Here is an 18,833-nt window from a genome sequence, read left to right as displayed (position 1 = left end):
GTTCTAACCGTGACGGTATATCCTCCGGTGGAGGATTGCTTTCAGGATAAACACTGCAGCCCTTAACAAAAAGGAGTAAAATGGCAATGGCACCTTCACTCTGACAATTTTCTCTCAAGAGACGTTTTGTAACATTCCATCTGTGCCTGTCTATTTGTATGACATGTTGAGAAGGAAATTCCTAGTAGAGGGAAAGCAAATACTTTTTCTTCTAAGAGATTTTCTTTTAGGCATCTATGAAATTTGACACCTTGATAAACAGCAGCCCCGTCTTCTAAGCTGGTCACCTGAGGCCCGGTTTGCTCTTTATTATAGCAGTCTCTTCCTTCTTTGTCTGGTTTCTCCTCATCATTATCAATCTTATGAGCCCTAAGATGAAGGAGTCCCCATCTGAATACTGTGTATGTTTGTATGTGTGTACAAATATGTAACTGTTCTGTGTACATCCCACATTGTGGTCTTTAGATAGACCGATTTCAAACACTGCTTTTATAGTCCAACGGGGAGACGTTTGCAGCAATAAAGCTCTGTCTGTGTTAGTGATGCCACATTGTGCTTTTCGACAATATGTCAGTTTTGCACGAGGGGGGATCGCTGTCCTATTTTTCTGACCTAATTTTGGGAAACCTGGTTTAATTGATACCACGAACCCTTCAAACGAATATTTATTGACAAAGTACAAGCTAGTTGCTTTGCAAAGAAAAAAAAGATAAACAACATGTTCTAGCTGAGAAATCAGAACAGTTAGTTGACAACCACCAGCCATCACACCATACATTTGCTTTATACTTCCACACCAAACTGCTTGCCAAAAATCTTTGCAGGCACCGTCCTGGGCCGGGCCACAGTGTCCCATCCCTAACCCTAAAACCTCCCAATAGAAACACAAGCACCCTGAGTGAGTTGCTCACCTGATCTGTGGTCATGATACTTAGAGTAAAGCATTTCTTTCACTTAAGAGTGAAACTTAAGTGCACAATAGACATTAGCTTTCATTACTGTTACTAAATAATCTACTTATGTGCCAGACTCTGCAACTAGACATGAACTCCTTTAAGGCAAGAAGCTTATTTTAATCATCATTTTATCGCTAGAACTCAAAGTACTACAGCCGGTACATTTAAGGCACTTACTAAACAAAGAGTGAATGAATGAATGAACGAATGAACGAATGGATGGATGTGATGTGGCTTTTGGAATATAGGTGAGGTTTGGTGGGGTGGGGTATGGAGCCAAAGGCCAAGAAAGAATTCTTGAGATGTCTTTGTTGCAAAAGGTGGTTTTATTAAAGCACGGGGGCAGGACCCGTGGGCAGAAAGAGCTGCTGCACTAGGGCCGTGAGGAGCAATTGATTATATATTATGGGATTGGGAGAGGTAAGGAAAAAGAGAGGTTTTCAGAAGAACTTTCATATGCCAAAGAGGACCTACAAGATACCAGAGGCCTTGCCATTGTCAAGTTAAAGTTGTTTTTCCCTCTAGTAAAGCAATAACGTTAAGATAGTTGGGAGCTTCCTGGAAGAATATGACACACGTCCCACACAGGAGTTGGGCGGGTCGGGGGGAGGTTGCAGAGTGTCAGCTTATGCTTTGTCTTCAGCTAGCTTTCTGCTCCTTCATCAAATGAAAAGAAAAAACTGAATAGCATTATCAAAGTTGTAAACAATATATGATTGGTACAAAGTTTCCTAGATCTGTAAGTCTATACTGGGCTATATGGTCATTGAATTTATGAATGAGAGAACATTTCTCTATTTGTATGGTTAAGTTGGCCATTTTTCTATAGAATGATGTTTTATTACCAAATTAACAGACTGCATATCAATAGTTACACTTCATTAGTTGCTTGAACCTTATGACACGTTGGCTGGCGGGGAAGATGGCTTACAGAGATATTCTTGGAATTTTAGAGTGGGAATGCATAAAACAGTAACTTTTTATTAGAAAATTGAGTTTGTTCTTGATCATCCAGTCATTGATTTATTTGACAGCTCTTCACTGAGCACCTACTATGTGTCTGATAGTTTCCAAGACATCTGAGATAGATCAATTAAAAAAATATGGACAAAGTAGACCAAAAAAAAAAAAACAACACTTAATCTTGATGGAATTTAAATTCCAGTGAGAGACAGATAATAAACAATAATAAATTTATTAATAAGCATTAAATACTATGTTATATCATGAGTAATGGAGTAACAAAAAAAAAAAGAAAGAAAGAAAAATGGATGCAAAGTGCAGCCACAGGTTTGTGATTTGTAATGAGCGCCCGGTGGACCAAACTTAGAAGGTATTATATGAGCAAAGACAAAGAAGCAAAGAAGGAGGCATACAGAAATCTGGGGGAGGAATATTCCAGTCAGAGGGAACAGACACAGCAAAGGTCTTAAGGTAAAACAATTGTCTATAATGTAAAACCATAAACAAAAGTAAATGACATAATGCAATATAGTAAGTCACCAAAAAAGCTATAGAAAATACACTTTCCGAGGAGATGAATCACTTTTGGAAAAGCTTCATTGAAAGCGGGGGTCTTAGCCTTGCCTCACAGTATTGGTAGGGTTTTGATAAATGAAAAGGGAAGTTCTACGTTGGTCTAGCATTGGGAAAACACATGTCAAGTTCAATTCACATTGGAGGGATGATTCTGGCTGGAGGTTAATTAGCTGCTTCAATTAAAGGAGTGAAGGACCGCGAATGCCGACATAAGGGTTTTGGACTTTCTTCCATAAGCATTGTAGATCGGCTAACAATTACTGAAGAAAATCCCAAGGGAAGGACAGCATGTTTTTGGAAGATTACACTGAAGGTTTTAGACAGATTACATCAGAGTGACTGCAAATGATAAAATTTTAAGTCAAAACTAAACACAAAACACACTCTAATTACAACAGCACTTGCAATAATACTGATGAGGTTGTGGGATATCGGTGAGGTTCAATGGGGTGGAGTCTGGAGCCGACGACCAGGAAAGAATTCTTGAGACGCCTTCGGTGCAAAATGGTGGTTTATTAAAGCACGGGGACGGGACCCGTGGGCAGAAAGAGCTGCAGCACCGGGTTGTGAGGGGTGGCGGATTATATACTATGGGGTTGGGGGAGATGAGGAAAAAGTGAGGTTTCAAGAGAGTACTTTCGTATGTTAAAGAAGACTCACAGGATACTGGAGGCCTTGCCATTGTCAGGTTAAGGTTGTTTACCCCTCTAGTAAGGCGTGAACACGAAGATAGTTGGGAGCTTCCTGGATCCCTGGAAGTATCTGTCTATGGCCTGGAGGTTATAAGGACATTTACTTGTATTTACATTCCCTTCTGGAAGCTAGGTTATTGATAGAAATGTTTTGTTCTTATAAACTGCTAAAACACTTGTAAACTGAGGGAGACTCAAGTCTTGCAGGATTGTGTTCTCTATAGGTTAACTATTTCTTTTCCCTTTAGGGCAGCCAGGAGTGCCTGAGGGATGTCACAGACATCCCATGGGGGCGGGGGTTGTGGGGTGTCAGTTTCTGCTTTGTCCTCAGCTTGCCTTCTGTTCCCTCATCAATATGATCTTACCATTTGACTTGTCTTTATTTTTTAACTTTTTATCTTGAAAAAAAATCTGGTGACATTACAGAAAAAATGCAAGAGTAGTATAATAAATTTCCATATATCCTCTTCAGCTAGATTCACCAGTTATTACCGTTTTGCCACACTTGCCTTCCGTCTCTTAATGTGGGTGGCTAAATAGAAAGAGCCACACCAGGTATCAAGCACATAGCATATTATTGATGTGTGACAGTAAATTGCAGATATCATGGCTAAACTGTTTGATGCGAATCTTCTGAAAACAGGGATGTTTTCTTACGTAACCAGAGTATATTTATCAAATTCAGGAAAATTGAAAATGGTAGAATACTATTATCTAATATACCATCTATATTCGCTTTTTAAATATTGTCTCAATAATACCCCTTCGAGTGTATTTCCCATCCAGGATGACACATTGCTTTTAGTTGTCATGTCTTCTTAGTGTCCTTTAACCTGGGTTGGTTCCTCAGCCTTTCTTGGTGTTTCACGGCGTTGGGAAGAAATTTTCTCTGCGCATCAAGGTCCTTGTAACTAAGCGTGAGACAGATTAATGGGAGAATATCAAATTCAGTAGGAGGAATCCACAGTCAGGCAACAGGAGGCTTATCTGACCCTCCTGAGCTGCTAAGGGGAGGAGCTTGGGAAACAAAGATTGGAAAACAAAGGGGTTTAGAAAACAAAGGTTGCCCTATTAAGCAAATCAATTTCTTAGGTGAAGATGTTAATGTCTGTTAATAGCTCTCTTCCTGGACAGGCTCTCCTTTCCAATGTAAATTTAGGCAGTTGCCTGGAGAGACAAAGAGCTTTTCCTGCATCTGCTGGGTGTGGATTGCTTTTAACTCAAAATTATCTTCACGCCAGAGGAACTGCCCTTGATCCCTGCAATGGCTTGGACATTTCTCAGGAGTAGAAACCAGATTTTATTTTTTATACGATGTCTCTTAGTTTGAGTTTGCCTGATATATGTCCTCATTTTTTTGATATTTACCTGCTTCTGGCTGGAGTACTGCCTTGTTAATGCATCACATCAGGAGGCGCATGATGTCGATTTCTCCCATTACTGGTGATGTTATTTTCGGTTACTTCCTTGAAATGGTGTCCATTTTTCCCTCAATCGTTAATAAATAATCAGTGGGGAGGTACTTTAAAACAGTGTGAATATCCTGCCTCATCGATCTTTCATCCAATAATTTTAGCATCTGTTGATAATCCTTGCCTGAATCAATTATTATTAAGATGGCTGAAATGTGGTGATTTCTAATTCTATCATTTCTTCTATTTTTACCGAGTGGCATCTTTCTGTTCTGGCTAAGGGAGAGCTTTCCTTTTAATGTATTTGTTCATTAATATGGATTCATGGAATCATGTTTTTTCGATTACTGCCATTGTTCCTCTTACCTTGTCTTTTAATACATACCACTTATGATTCCTTTCACTTCATAGGAAAAAGCAAAGTTAGTATCCTTCTTAGGTAAGGCACGTTTTAAGGGTAGGCTCTAGCTAACTGTAGAAAGAATGATGCATTTTTTCCCTCTAGTCTTTCATTTTATTTTAAAATTTTTAATAGTTTGTTAACATGTAACTCTTCAGTTCCTACGGCTTCTGGGAGCCGAGGCTAACTATGCCCCAATGATGGGTCATAGCCAATGATCATATTTGCATTCTTGATTGGCAGTAAGTAAAAGTTAATTCTATACTTTTGCTGAAAGCCTCTTTCCAAAATGACAAAATATACCACTTCAAAGGTAATCTTTTGCCCAGATGTTTGGTTGCACAAATCAAGCTGCTACATTCAGAGACCATTTTCATTTTCCTTTTTATTATTATTGTTACTATTATTATATTATTATTTTGTGTATCCTGCCTTGTTCCAAAAAGCACTTTTACAAAAGCAAAACTGCTGTCTTTACGTACTAGTTTATACCTTCCCAAAACGTTTTCTTGCTATTATGTGAATAGCAATTCAGCTTCTTAATGTGTTACCAAAAAAAAAAAAAATTATAACTGCTTCTAAATTGCATTGATGTATTGTAGAATTGAGTTGAATATCTTTGTAGGCTGAGCATAATTATCCTCCTGCCAGGAACAAATAAGTTATACTGCTCCAGAGAAATAAATATGCATATGAATTTATGTGGATGGATAAATCCTTATAAAGTTTAGCTCTTTATAACACAATGAGAGAAGAGGAAATGTACTTGGTGAGGCTAATGAATAAACTGGGATCATTAGATTGTCTATCATGCATTTTCCCCACAAAGTTGCACTTTACTGCATATAAATCAGGGCAGAGCATTTCAAAGGACTTTATATAATGAATGAGGCAATTTTCGGCTGAACCATATAAGAAAAAGCCACCTGAAATCTTCAGTTCTAGTTGAAACAAGATTGTGTATAGAAATACATATCGAGAAACAAAATGAAAACTCCAAGTGAAGAGTTCAAAAATACACATAAACTTCGATTTACTTTGTTAACATCTTTACCTCTTCAGAAGAAGTTTGCCAACAACAAGACCAGGTACAGGCCAGTAAAAAAAATAGGACCGCAAACTACAGTAGGTAATGCAGCAAGATTAGTGTAAACCGAACGCATTTATTATTTGCAATGTAATGCAATATACTAAGAGATGGCATGTGCTTTATTTTAATTAGCTGTTTCTTTTAAAGGGTTGCTTGGTCCAACTGTCTTGATAAGAAAAAATTGTAGTCATTGCTCAAAATGCTTGTAGCAAATCTAGTTTTAAATTGAAGCAATTTATTCCGAAAGCAGTCTACCACCACAGCAATAATCAATGTGTTTTCCCTTAGCCCAAACTGGAGCTTTCCAAAGACTATTGTTAATTGCCAGTAACTAAATGACTGCTGGTGCCCTTAAATGTAACTATTTGGCACTCGTTCATTTGTTGTGTTTAACCAAATGCCAGTTTCCCTTAGGTTTTGCTGAGAGATTTTGCTTTACAATTTTCAATATTCAGTCTCAGTCCCTTAAAGGGGGTAGAGTCTATCATTTTAACCAAATAACACAAAGGCTAACCAGATTTTTAAAAGGTCTGCACTTTCTCTTTCCGTCTTCTGATGTTGAATTGTGCTGAAATGGAATCTTTTTATTTTTTAAATGCTGCCACTCCAGGCAACTTGAACTTGAGCTGAAAAGCAGATCCCATTTCAAAGGGAAAATGACATTTGCTGGGGCAACACCTTTCACATTGTAATGTAAAGATAAAATACAGCAGCGGGCCCTGAATCATTTCTTTAAAGTGTAACAGAATTTAACCCCTAGTAATTTTGTCCTGACCCAATGTATAAGCAATAATGGGTAGCACTCATATTAATGAATGCGTCCAGCTTAGAGCAAAAGAATGTGGAAACTAAATCTAATACGCCATTTTCTTTGGGAGAGTTTACACATGGTCTGTAAACCAATGTGAAAAACTTAAATGGGAAATGTTTTAACCTCGCACATTTATAATGTGAAGGCATGTAAATTACTCTTGCATAGAAATAATGTAGTAACTGAGGAGGAGGCACTGGTGCGTGGGCTGTGGGGAAGGATACGTTTCTTCTCTGACTTCCAAGAACATTGTAAGAATACCAGGCTTCTGCATGTAATTCTACAGAAGTATCTGGGGGAAGTTTGAGATCCTCTCTGGATCTCAGGATAAATTAGCCCCTTGAAAATGCCGTTTCTTTGGACCCGGTCTTCGTCTCTGTCTTATTAGTAAATGACTATCCTGTGGCTCAAGAAGACTTATTCTTGATTATTGCCCATACTCTAGGTATATAAAACTTTCCATATGTTTGTACCTTGAAGGATATATTCATGTGACACTAGACCATTTCTCTAATTGCTAAGCCACATCAACCCTGGTGTCTTTTTCTCATTACATTTCAGACAGTACCATTGATTGGCCTACTGTATAATGTGTTTGAGGTAGTGTATATAATTATTTGAGTGGCTCATGACTTCTATCAATAGGGATAAATCACATTTGGGCAATGACTTCTCTAAACATAAGGACTTACTTTCATATCATATTTCTCTAACTTTTGCATATTAAGTGCTTAAAAGTTGTTTTTTTAGTATGGTGACTAACATAATATAGTAAAAATATTATTAAAAAATAAATAAAAGTTTTTTTTAAGTCTGTAGAGAACAGACTTATAAATGCCATCTGAAGAAAATGAGAATTCTGCTTATTACATTAATAGGATTATGTCTCGGGCACACTTTTGGATTGTTTCAAAAGCTCTTCCACTAGATACGGGCTTGGGAAGGGTGCTGCTTGTCCAGGCCTGGGGCCATGTCTGCAGAATCCAGGGCTGTGCTTGGAGCCAACATAGAACCATTCCCAGCCTGTGCAGTTATCTACAGTAGACCAGCTGTCCTGACTCCAGCTTTCTTTACAGCTTCTCCCCACACAAGCCTCGAGTTAGAATTTGTCGTGGCTATTTTTTTTAAATCCAAGTTTTAAAGACTTGAAGTGTGATTAAGATAAGGTAAAATGCATAGATGGTCTAAGTGTTCAGTTTGTTGAGCTTTGACAATATATATACTTGTATATCCATACCTGAAAAACAATATAGAATATGTCTTTTACCCCAGCAAGTTTCCTCTTGCCCCTTTCCAATAAATTTTCCCATCACTCATCCACAAAACATCCATCTTGTGATTTCTATCACTGTGGTTTATTTTGGCCTGTTCTTACACTTCATGTAGACAGAATTCTACAGAAGATATTACTTTGTTTTTGGCTTCCTTCACCTGATGTAATTTTGTGAGATTCATGCATGTTGCTTGTATCTGAGTATATTCTGTCATATCTCGTGCTAATGAACATTCGGGTCATTTTCAGTTGTGGCTCCTATGAATAAGACTACTCTGAACATTCCAAAACAAGTCTTCTTGTGGACATCTGCTTCTATTTCCTTGTATAAATACTTAGGGATGCAGTTGCTAGTCATAGGGTAGATCCACAGTTAACTTCATCAGAAACTACCCCAAATTGTCTAATAGAGTCGTACCATTGGGCTCTTCCACTAGCAGAGTTTGAGAGCACAAATTAAGCGTTGTCCTTTTTTTTTCCCAATTCTTCCCTCATGTAAGGAATTTTAGGGTGATAAATTACAAGTGTTCAATGCATTAAATTAGAAAACACAATGAATCTGAAAAGAAACCGTAGTCCAAATGTTTACCTCTCCCATCATATCCAGTATAATTTAAATCAGATGATTTTGGTGTATGAATTAGCCTGTGAGCATAAGTTAGTTTTCTCTGTGCGGTAGTGTTAACTCCTATAGCGAGAGAACCAGGCCCAGCGTACTTTGCAGAATGATCTGCGCACTTATCCTTTCTGTTCACATAGGAATGGGAAAACATTATCTAGAGGAGCTTTTTGTTTTTCACTCCTGGAACTTTTGTAGTACTATCTTGTGTAGGCCCTCACAAGATTCAACAGTTAATGCTGTCTGATATTTATAAATACAAAACGTAAAAATTTCCAGGAGGTGCTTTTCAATATTTCACTTTCCATATTAATTCACTCAGACTCTAAAAGATTTAATAACTCATTTTATTTTTCTTTCTTAAATTCATAAAATCCAAGCACTTTTAATAAGATTTTCTCCTATTTCCCATTTAATTTTAATAAGAGCATAAAAATACACTTGATTAAATAGTAGTTATATATGTTTTTTGATAAAACTGTTGAATTAAAAATGAACGACTAGACAATGGAAAATACGGCTGAGTTTTGTTCTGTAATTATCACGGGAAAAGTGACATCACACGCAAACACACACACACACATGCACAAACACAAAGTGTTCTTGTGAGGAAATGATGTCCATGCTTTTCAAATTACTTATCACTGATACTGCATCATACCTGTGATGATTTCACCCCATTTTTGAGATCTCAGGAGTGATCTTGTAACACAAGAGTAGTTGTTACTGCAAAACCATAGATTATTTTAAAGTTTTCAGTATAAGCCTACATTAACCATGCTATGAAATTAGATAACCCATTGATGGATTGTAAATGAAAACCATAAAAATACCACTATTTTAGAGCCATAATTTCAGGAATTTTTATATTTAATGGTAATTAAGGAAACTAACACTTTTCAAGGTAGTGTCAACTGTAGTGAACAATGGCTACCCATCAATAACATTTGGCCCACATTGATCAAGAAGACAGCAGGCAAGCACAGGCACTTAAAGTGAACCTCAAAATCTGCGTTCTGGGGCACCTGGATGGCACAGTCGGTTGGGCGAGGGGCTTTGGCTCAGGTCGTGATCTCAGGGTCATGAGCTAGAGCTGCCTGTCGAGCCCCGCAACACTGAGCGCGGGGTCAGCTTGAGATTCTCTCTCTCCCTCTCCCTTCACCCCCTTACTTGTGCTCTTGCTCTCTCTAAAAAAAATTTTTTTTAATCTCTGCATTCTGGCTTAATGTTTAAAAATCAGTAGCCTTGATTTTGTCACAATGTCTGTGAGCTCTAAAGGAGGAAAAAAGAAGTGAATGTTTTATCCCCAGAAATGCCCGATAATTTTTAATGTAATATGGATATTCAGTAGAAAAAAGAGAGCATGTATGTAGTGAGTGGACAGAAAAATCCCTCTTTTGGATAGAATGTAGCAACCTGCCTAATAAAGGGAGGAAACAAATGAAAAATGTCTAAGTAGCTTAGCAAAAGGAAAATACTATCAACCTAGTCTAGTGTGACATCCACTAGGGGGCCTACTTTTTAAGCCCAAGTATTCAGCCTCCAGTACTGTGATTGGCCACCCTGGTGTCACTGATCAGAGAGGTAGAGAATGGAAGTCGTTGCTCCTGGCAGGAGGCAGCAGGCTGCATTCCTGGGGGGGGGGCACCCAAGACTCTATGAAACAGTCCACACTGCCCTTCAGGAACTGTGTTGTTGGAACCCTTACTGTCCCGAGCGCCATCCCCTAGGTGACAGCTCAGGTAGGAAGGATCAAGATTCACATTGGTGAGTTCAGAAGCTGTCCTGCCTTAAACGCTTCATATCCTCAAGCCTAGTTTGCAGGGTTCCCAGAAGGGATACGTTTATAGGAGTTACCGTACTCAGGCAAGCTCGGAATCATAGTTTCCAAACAGGTATTTTATAATTCTCTCGGTCCAAACACAATCTACCATTTTTACCATAAGCAATGTCTCTTAGCAACACAGTTACCACAAACCACCTTATCTGGTTACCAAGGAAACAGAGCTAGAAAGGTCAGATTCTCATGCAGAAAGGGAAGGGGTTGTGTTAATCCATTACCTACCTCTGGTCTCACCCAGAAAACTGTGAAATCAAGTTGAATTTGTGATCTGGGATGTGACTATGGTCTAATTCCCTTTCGTGATTTTTTCCCGTAGAGCTAATGTATACAGTGGAACTTGCTGGAGGGCTTGGTGCAATCCTGCTGCTGCTTGTCTGCTTGGTGACCATCTACAAGTGCTACAAGATAGAAATCATGCTCTTCTACAGGAATCATTTTGGGGCGGAGGAGCTGGATGGAGGTAAGATGAGCTCCCCTTTTTAATGTCCTCTCTGGATATTCTTCCTTGTTTCCTGCCTTGTTTTATTGAGGGGCAAGGAAAGTTACCTACATCACCACTGGCAGCTGCTCTTACCATCTTTCCATGTTCAGTTTGTAAATTCATCTTTTACACGGAACTGTACGTGTGATGCTTTGGAGCCAATAGGTAATTTCCTCTGACAATTGTAAAGCAACACCTACCCTTTTTAGAGTCCTACACCAAGTACAAACGCTGATTGCAGCGCTGTCAGAGTGTTGGTTTTCTCTCTCCGTGTAATCAGTACTGAAAGGCCAGCTTAACTTTTCTGTGAGGAGGGCCTCTTTTAATTGCGTTCCCTAGCCCCGAGGTTTGAGGTGAGTCTCTATCTGTCCCTTGCTTGGACTGACCAGCTCTAATAAACTGTGCTGAATATTTTAGAATTCAGAGCAGTCTTTTCAAGCCTGTGTGTAGCTCTATTTAGACAGACGAATTTTTATTCCAAGTGTGGACCAACAGATAATACAGTGCCCAAGCACATTGTTTTCATAATAATACATCTACTGTCTTTCCTCGAATTGGACGAGTAAATGTTGTTTTCGTGGAATTGCCTGCTCTGGTCAGTCGTGAATATGTGTGCACTCTAAGAGGAATTTGGGGTCCTTAAAATGGAGGTCCATAAACCACCCATTAGCGGACTTGAGTTGTTGTTGTTGTTGTTTTTTCAAGAGTGATCCTTACACAAGGTAAGTTCTCAGTAGAAGAAGCGTCTGCACGCTCACACACACAGTGCAGATGGTAACGATTCTGGATCATATTTATACATTTTTTTCCACGACTGTCACTTTTGCACTAAATGGTACAAAGGAAAATGAAGGGATCGGCCATGTTCCCACCTTTCCAGGATCCTCTGGACTAAATCCACAGGTAGCGTTGTGGGTTGTCAGGCTTGTGAAGAGTAGTTTACCCAGGCTGTGTAACCTTCTGCCTGCCCCATGACAGTGAAGTCCGTGCCGCAGGTCTGGGGCCTTTGACATTTTTAAGTGTTGATTTGCACTTGTTTCTAACTTTCTTGCCTGCGTGTGCAGAGTATGATTTTTTGGCTGCTCCTTCAAAGAGATATGAGAAAATTGTTAATGTCAGGGCTGTTGTTGAATGAATACCAAGCAAAGTGCTAGGCATTCTTGAATCATTCTTGCTAAGGCTCAAAAACTTCTGACATCAATATTATAATCTCCATTTTACTGATAAGGCAACTGAGGCTCCCAGAGTTTAGATAACGTACTGATGAGGATAACCCGAGCATTACTACTATAAGTGGCCAAGATGGGATTTGAAAACAGGTCTATATCCAAAGCATCTATTTTATTGAACCCTCAGTCCCTGCCGTTTTGTGCCTTTTAAAAATTTGATATGATCAGTATAATCTTAAGATCTGATGTTGTTTGTACCGTTAGCACGGTAGAAGATGTTTGAAAAAGCAGCTTACCTGAACATCTCACTTGATCTATTAACCCTATTTGGAATATGTTTAGTCTGTGTTCTGAATGAGATGAATGATTCCCCTCCAACTACTATTCCCAGTACAGTTTTTCTTTGTCATGTTCGAATAGTAGAAGATTCTGGATAGCTTACATGCCTCTAAACCTTAGTCACATCCCCTTAGATCTTTCTACACATGCTGTTATGGTTGAATAATTATCTGCTCTTCCATTGGTGGAAAATTTCTCTGACATAATCACATTCCCATTCTTCATAGCTCTCCCACAGCCCTTTCTCCTTCCAAAGAAAACATAACTGTTAAGAAGAGACCCCAGGCTTTTCGTATTCTTGACTTGGCTTAAAAAAATATAATTCAGAATTCAAAAGTCTAATGATGCCTTCTTGATTCTTGGCCACCACATTAGCTCCCCTAAAAGCGAAATACATAAAATACTCTTAGATGTAAGGAAAGGCAAAGAGTATGAAGAAGAATAGGGAAAGTTTAGTTAATATTTTGAAGCAATGTCTTACTCTAGTGATATGATAATAATAGATTCATTGACTATTTGTTGACTGTTTATTTAACAGCAAGTGCTGTGTTGGCTGCTTGGTTCGTACTCAGAGAATCACACAACTAGAAAGACAGAATTTAAGCCCAGGTCCAAATAACTCCAAATTCCAAGAATTTCAGCCATTGTGTCAGACTGGGAGATGGAGTATTTGGTGTCAGGAACACATCCACGCAATTCCTTTTGCATCATCAGGATAGGCCTTCCCTGGCTATATCAGTTCTGTGTCAGAAAGATTCTATTTTTCCAAGATAGAACGTATTGATGCTTTGTTCTCTTGGTTTGTTCACCTCACTCCTTGTCTCCCTCTACATACATTTACATTTCATTGTTTAGTCTGGATCCAGGTCTTAGCACTCTCATTCTACAATACCCACTTTTTTGGACCACACTTACCACCCTATCTTCAATTGCATTAGCGCGTGAATAGCTCCTGAATCTAAATGTCTTTGTCCCAGTTCTCTTGTTCTATTACCGCGTAATCGTACCTCTTGAAAATAGACTGTTGCCTCACTCTTAATTGCCACTCCTTGTCCCGGCCTCCTACACTACCTTCTTGGTCTTCATTCTCTACCCTTCCATTTTATCCTCCACACTCAGCCAGACTTCTCTTTTTAAGTACACATTTACTGTGATTCTTAGCAAAAACAAAAACAAAAAGGGGCCCGCCTGTATGGTGCCTGCCAGAGCAAGTCCAGGCTTTTTAGCTCAGAAAACAACTGCCATTGCTGGGTGACCCAGCTTATGATTGTTAGCCTTGCCACCTCTTTGGAATCAGACCATGTAGAGTTCCAGTTAGAATGACGATGCTGGTCTTGGAAAAACAAAACTGTTGAGAACTGACCCAAGACAATGTAGTAATGCATAATTCTGAGATCTTTTTAGATAAATGAGGTAATTGTAATGGTTAGGGGCAGGAGAAGGTTAACTACTCTCTCACCACCTTGTTTCCATTACATACTAAAAGAAAATTTGGACAAATTGTGTTGCATATGACCTTATTAACACACAAACGTAGAACCCATCCTGTAAACTGGAAGACGTTCCAATTCTGTGTTGTGCCTGAGTGTCTGTGTGTATTCCCAAAAACTTACAAGAAAGTTTCCCCTGAGGCAAATGTGACAATATACCCGTGGCAGGATTAGGCGCATTATGTAATGACATCTAAGAATATTCTTCATCTGAACACAGGACCGTTTTGGAATCATGTCTGGAAAAGTTTCCCTAAAGGGGCAGGCCAATGGCCCCACTAGATGTTTACAGGGGTGTGATGTGTCTCTCTATTATGTTAAGTAATCCGATTATCTTTCATAGCACTGATTTTACCATGGAGAGTCCATTTCCAAGATCCATTTTATTTAGTAAAAAGCCACTAATTTTAGCAATCAAATTTGATTTCTAACATTTATTGTGCTAATTAACAAAGCGTCTACTTTTGATCAGAAACAGAGATAGTTGAAGCGCTTATAGAGGCTGCCCCTGGGGTGTTGCCTTATTCTAATTAAATACTAGCTGACCATCCTGATAAAGGCAACCTGCTGTTTCTAGAGCAGAACTTACACGAACACGGTATACCAATGTCTGTGCTGGAATAAGTACAAAGAAAATACACTTATCATGACACCATCCAAGTCCTTCGCTTCTCCATGCCTCTGCCTGGGATTTCCCTTACACTTTTGTTTAAAGCTTATATAAAGGTAGCCCTTCCTTCCTTCCTTCCTTCTTTCCTTCCTCCCTTTCTTCCTTCCTTCCTTCCTGCATCCCTCCCTCTCTCTTTCCCTCCCTTCCTCTCTTCCTTCCTTCCTTTCTTCCTGCCTCTCCTTCTCTCTTTCATACACAGTTCATATTTTTCCTCTGACTTCTAAAGATTTCCCTATCACCCCAAGGTCCAGTTATTTTCTCCTTCATCTTTACAAAAATGGCACTTAAGACACACCTTAAATAGTCCTTTTTCTTTTGAGTAATGAGTGCTCGCTAGTGAATGCCTACTACTTGTAGGGCACTGTGATTTCAAGATTCCTTTGTCACTTTTTAATTTCCATTAAAAGAAGGCTTGAAGACCAAGTCATGAAGTAAAGAATTATTCAAAATTTTGAAAGACTGTCTCCATTTTGGAACTGGCTCTGCAAATAAAAAATGTAATAGATATATAAAGAAAAACAAGGTTGTGAAGTCATAGGTAGCCCGCTAATAGGAGAAAATAGGAAACACCGGCTCTCCTACATGAGGATTATCGTGTTGGTGGATGTCGGTAAGGTAGTGCCAGAGTTTTCACTAGGAAGTAACTTATGTGAACAAACTTGAGGTTTCATTTTGTGGGGAGGATCTAGTGCTTGACAAGGTGAAGCTACTTTATGTTTGTTTTTCTCAGAGTGCAAACTGTTTCGGTTTTGGTTTTATCCCCTGACTATGGGGTATGAGACGCAAGCTTATAATTGTGGCAGGGCAAGCTTGTAAGAACACTGTAATCACTATTTTAAAGATGAAAAATAGAGCTCTTCTAGTTCCACTTTAGAAGTTATTACAGGTATGGGACAAAATGAGTTAGAGCAATCTTTTATAATCTCCACCCCTTGACCCTTGAAAAATGTGAACATCTGTTCCATTTCATGCATTTGAGACATTGGTTTCTACATCATCTTAGGTCATAGCATTTATTTTTCTTTCTCCTTCAATCACAGGGTTACTGACTATTAATTGTTACAGGAACCATTGTCTTCATGTCCATCAGTGAAACTGTGCTTCTGTAAATCATTTAGAAATCCTGTAGGGGTTTTTTGCTTTTGTTTTTGTTTGGTTTGTTGGTCGGTTGGTTGGTTGGTTGGTTGGAACTGATTAGATAATTTGCACACACATGAACAATCTAGAATGTGTTTTTGGGTTCCAGAAGGAGAGACCTGTGGTTGTTTTTGGTATACGATTTGCCCAAAGTCATAAACTGTTGAGTAGGAAACAAGCCTTCTCATCTCCAACCCTTTGCTACCTATATGCCACCTGCTAACTCTTACCCGCTTTAGATTTCTAACATCTACACCACTCACTGGCCCCTCAAGGATGCAAGGGAAGGAAATTAATATCTACTGAAGACCTCCTTTGGGCCAGGCATTTTGCTAAATGGTGGGGACCCATTTCATGCTAGGTATCTACCTTAGGAAGGTGCTATTTTATAGACCCGGGAACATAGTCTCAAATGAGTGAAATTAAAATTAATGCCAGTTGAGATTTGACCTCAGCTGCTGGGGCTTTTTTTAGTTCACTATATCATGACATATATATGTTAATTGGTATCACATTTCAGTGTTTGAGACCCTATGGATTGAAATAGTCCAGAAAAGTACCAAGTAACAAAACAAGTAAACTACAACAATATTGCAAAAATTGCAAAGTGTAAAACTCAAGCAGCTTTATTTTATTTTAGAATACAATTGCCAGATGTTGACATGCAGGATTGAAATGAAAAGTGAAAGTTATTGAAACCACGATATTTGATAATCACAGAATCAAAATATTAAGATTATATGACTAATGCTTGTTTATTCAATGATATATCATCCATTTCTACAGAGTTTTTTTACTGAAAATTTCTATCTTGGGAATGTAAGAAAACATATGAAGGCAAATCTGAGACACGAGAAAGAAATGTTATTTATTTATTTATTTATTTATTTTGGAGAGAGAGAGAGAGAGAACAGGTGGGGGGGCAAAGGGGGAGGGAGAGGGAGAGAATCCCAAGCAGACTCCTCACTGAGCTCGGAGATGGTTGAAGGGCTGGATCCCATGACCCTGAGATCATGATCTGAGCCAAAACCATGAGTCAGATGCTTAACCAACTGAGCCACCCAGGCACCCCCAAAAATCACCTTTTAGCATAAAACACATTATTCATCACTGAGCCCTCCTCAAGCCTCATTTGGTAATTCATTTGCTGAATGATGGCCTCTGTCACTAGTCAGTTTTACATACTAAAGTTAAAAATATTTGAGAACAATTTTTTTTTAAGTGGACAGCTGCCAATAACATCTGACAACTGTTCAGTAGGTGTTTAAAGGCTAAAAGTTCCCAAAGACCCAACTGTCAATCTCAAGCCATTTATATTATCAATAACTCTCTTTCCTAGCCCAGATTCAATAAAGCCACCACCTTCATCTTGAGAATGGAATCTCCAATCTACATTTTCTTTTTTTTTCAAGATTTTATTTATTTATTTGTTTATTTATTTATTTGAGAGAGAGAGAGCCTGCATGCATGCGAGCACATGAGTGGGGGTGGGCAGAGAGATCGGAGAGAGAGAGAGAATCCCAAGCGGAGCCTGAGGCAGGGCTCAATATCAGGACCCTGAGATCATGACCTGAGTCATGATCGCTTAACCAAAGAGTCAGATGCTTAACCAACTGAGCCACCCAGGCACCCCTCCAATCTACATTTTCTTAAAAGTTTCATCATTCTAAAAAATCCATGACTCCTTTGGCTTCTCAGTCCTCCTAAGGAGCATTGACTAATATTGTCTCATATGTCAAAGAGAAAAATATTTATCATTTTTCCAAACTACTTTTTCATTCCTGATAGTTTCATATTTTCCTTCTCTCATCAAGGTTTTCTTAAATAGTATTTTAAATTCAGAGTTTTATTTCCTAACTCTCCAGAGTCCAAACTTCTTTTTCCCCCCTCAAATATATTTTTTAAATAAAAATATGGTGGTTAATTCAGTCAATGGAAGGAGAAAATTCTACTGGACCAGTTGGTTGACTTCAAGTAACAAAGTAACTAGCTGATTGATAGGTCTTGCTGGTTTTTTGCTTGTTCCCCCTCCCCCAGATTTATTGAGTTTTAATTGAAATTGTGTAAGTTTAAGATACACAACGTGATATATAGATATAGATATAGATATAGATATAGATATAGATGATAGATATAGATACAGATATAGATATAGAGGGATGTGTATATTGTGAAATGATTGCTACAGTGTTAGTTAACATATCATCTCACATAACTGTTATTTTTTTGTAGCAACATTTAAGACCTAATCTCTCAGCAACTTTCGAGTATATAAAATATAGTATTGTTAACTATAGTCACCATTCTGTATACTATATCCCCAGAATTATCTATCTTATAGCTGGAAGTTTATATCCCTTGACCAACATCACTCTCTTTCCCCTACTCCGCAGCTCCTAGCAACCACCATTCTATTCTGTTTCTGAGTTCAGCTGTTTTTATTCCACATGTAAGTGAAATCATACAGTATTTGTCTTTCTTTGTCTGACTGATTTCAGTTCGCATAATGCCTTTAAAGCCTAAGTTGTTGCAACTGGCAAGATTCCCTTCGTTTTTATAGCTGAATAGTATTCTGTTGTATATATTGACCACGTTTTCTTTATCCATTTGTCCATTGATGGGCACTTAGGTTGTTTCCTTGTCTAAGCTATTGTGAATAATGCTGCAATGAGCATTGGGGTACAGATATTGCTTTGTGATAGTGATTTCATTTCCTTAAGACATATACCCAGAAGTGTAATTGTTGGATCATATGGTAGTTCTATTTCTAATTTTTTGAGGAAACTTCGTATTGTTTTCCATAGTAGCTGCACCAATTTACATCCTTACCAGCAGGGTACAAGAGTTCCTTTTTTTCTATATCCTTGCCAACACTTGTTATCTCTTGCCTTTTCGATAATAGCTATCCTAAC

The 18,833-nt window shown here is 38.5% G+C and overlaps 1 protein-coding gene across 1 annotated transcript in view; it reads left to right on the top strand.

Moving 5' to 3' along the window:
• Positions 1 to 18,833, top strand: part of IL1RAPL1 (interleukin 1 receptor accessory protein like 1) — a 723,425-nt gene that overhangs the window by 689,753 nt on the left and 14,839 nt on the right. Inside the window, exon 9 of the mRNA XM_040636334.1 lies at positions 10,952 to 11,095. Coding sequence (XP_040492268.1) covers positions 10,952 to 11,095 — 144 coding nt within the window. The remainder of the gene's footprint in view (positions 1 to 10,951; positions 11,096 to 18,833) is intronic.

Source organism: Ursus maritimus (genome assembly GCF_017311325.1).
Source record: "Ursus maritimus isolate PB19 chromosome X unlocalized genomic scaffold, ASM1731132v1 scaffold_X1, whole genome shotgun sequence".
Lineage (NCBI taxonomy): Eukaryota > Metazoa > Chordata > Mammalia > Carnivora > Ursidae > Ursus > Ursus maritimus.
Note: the sequence above shows the minus strand (reverse complement) of the source record. Positions and strands in the feature narration are given on the sequence as shown.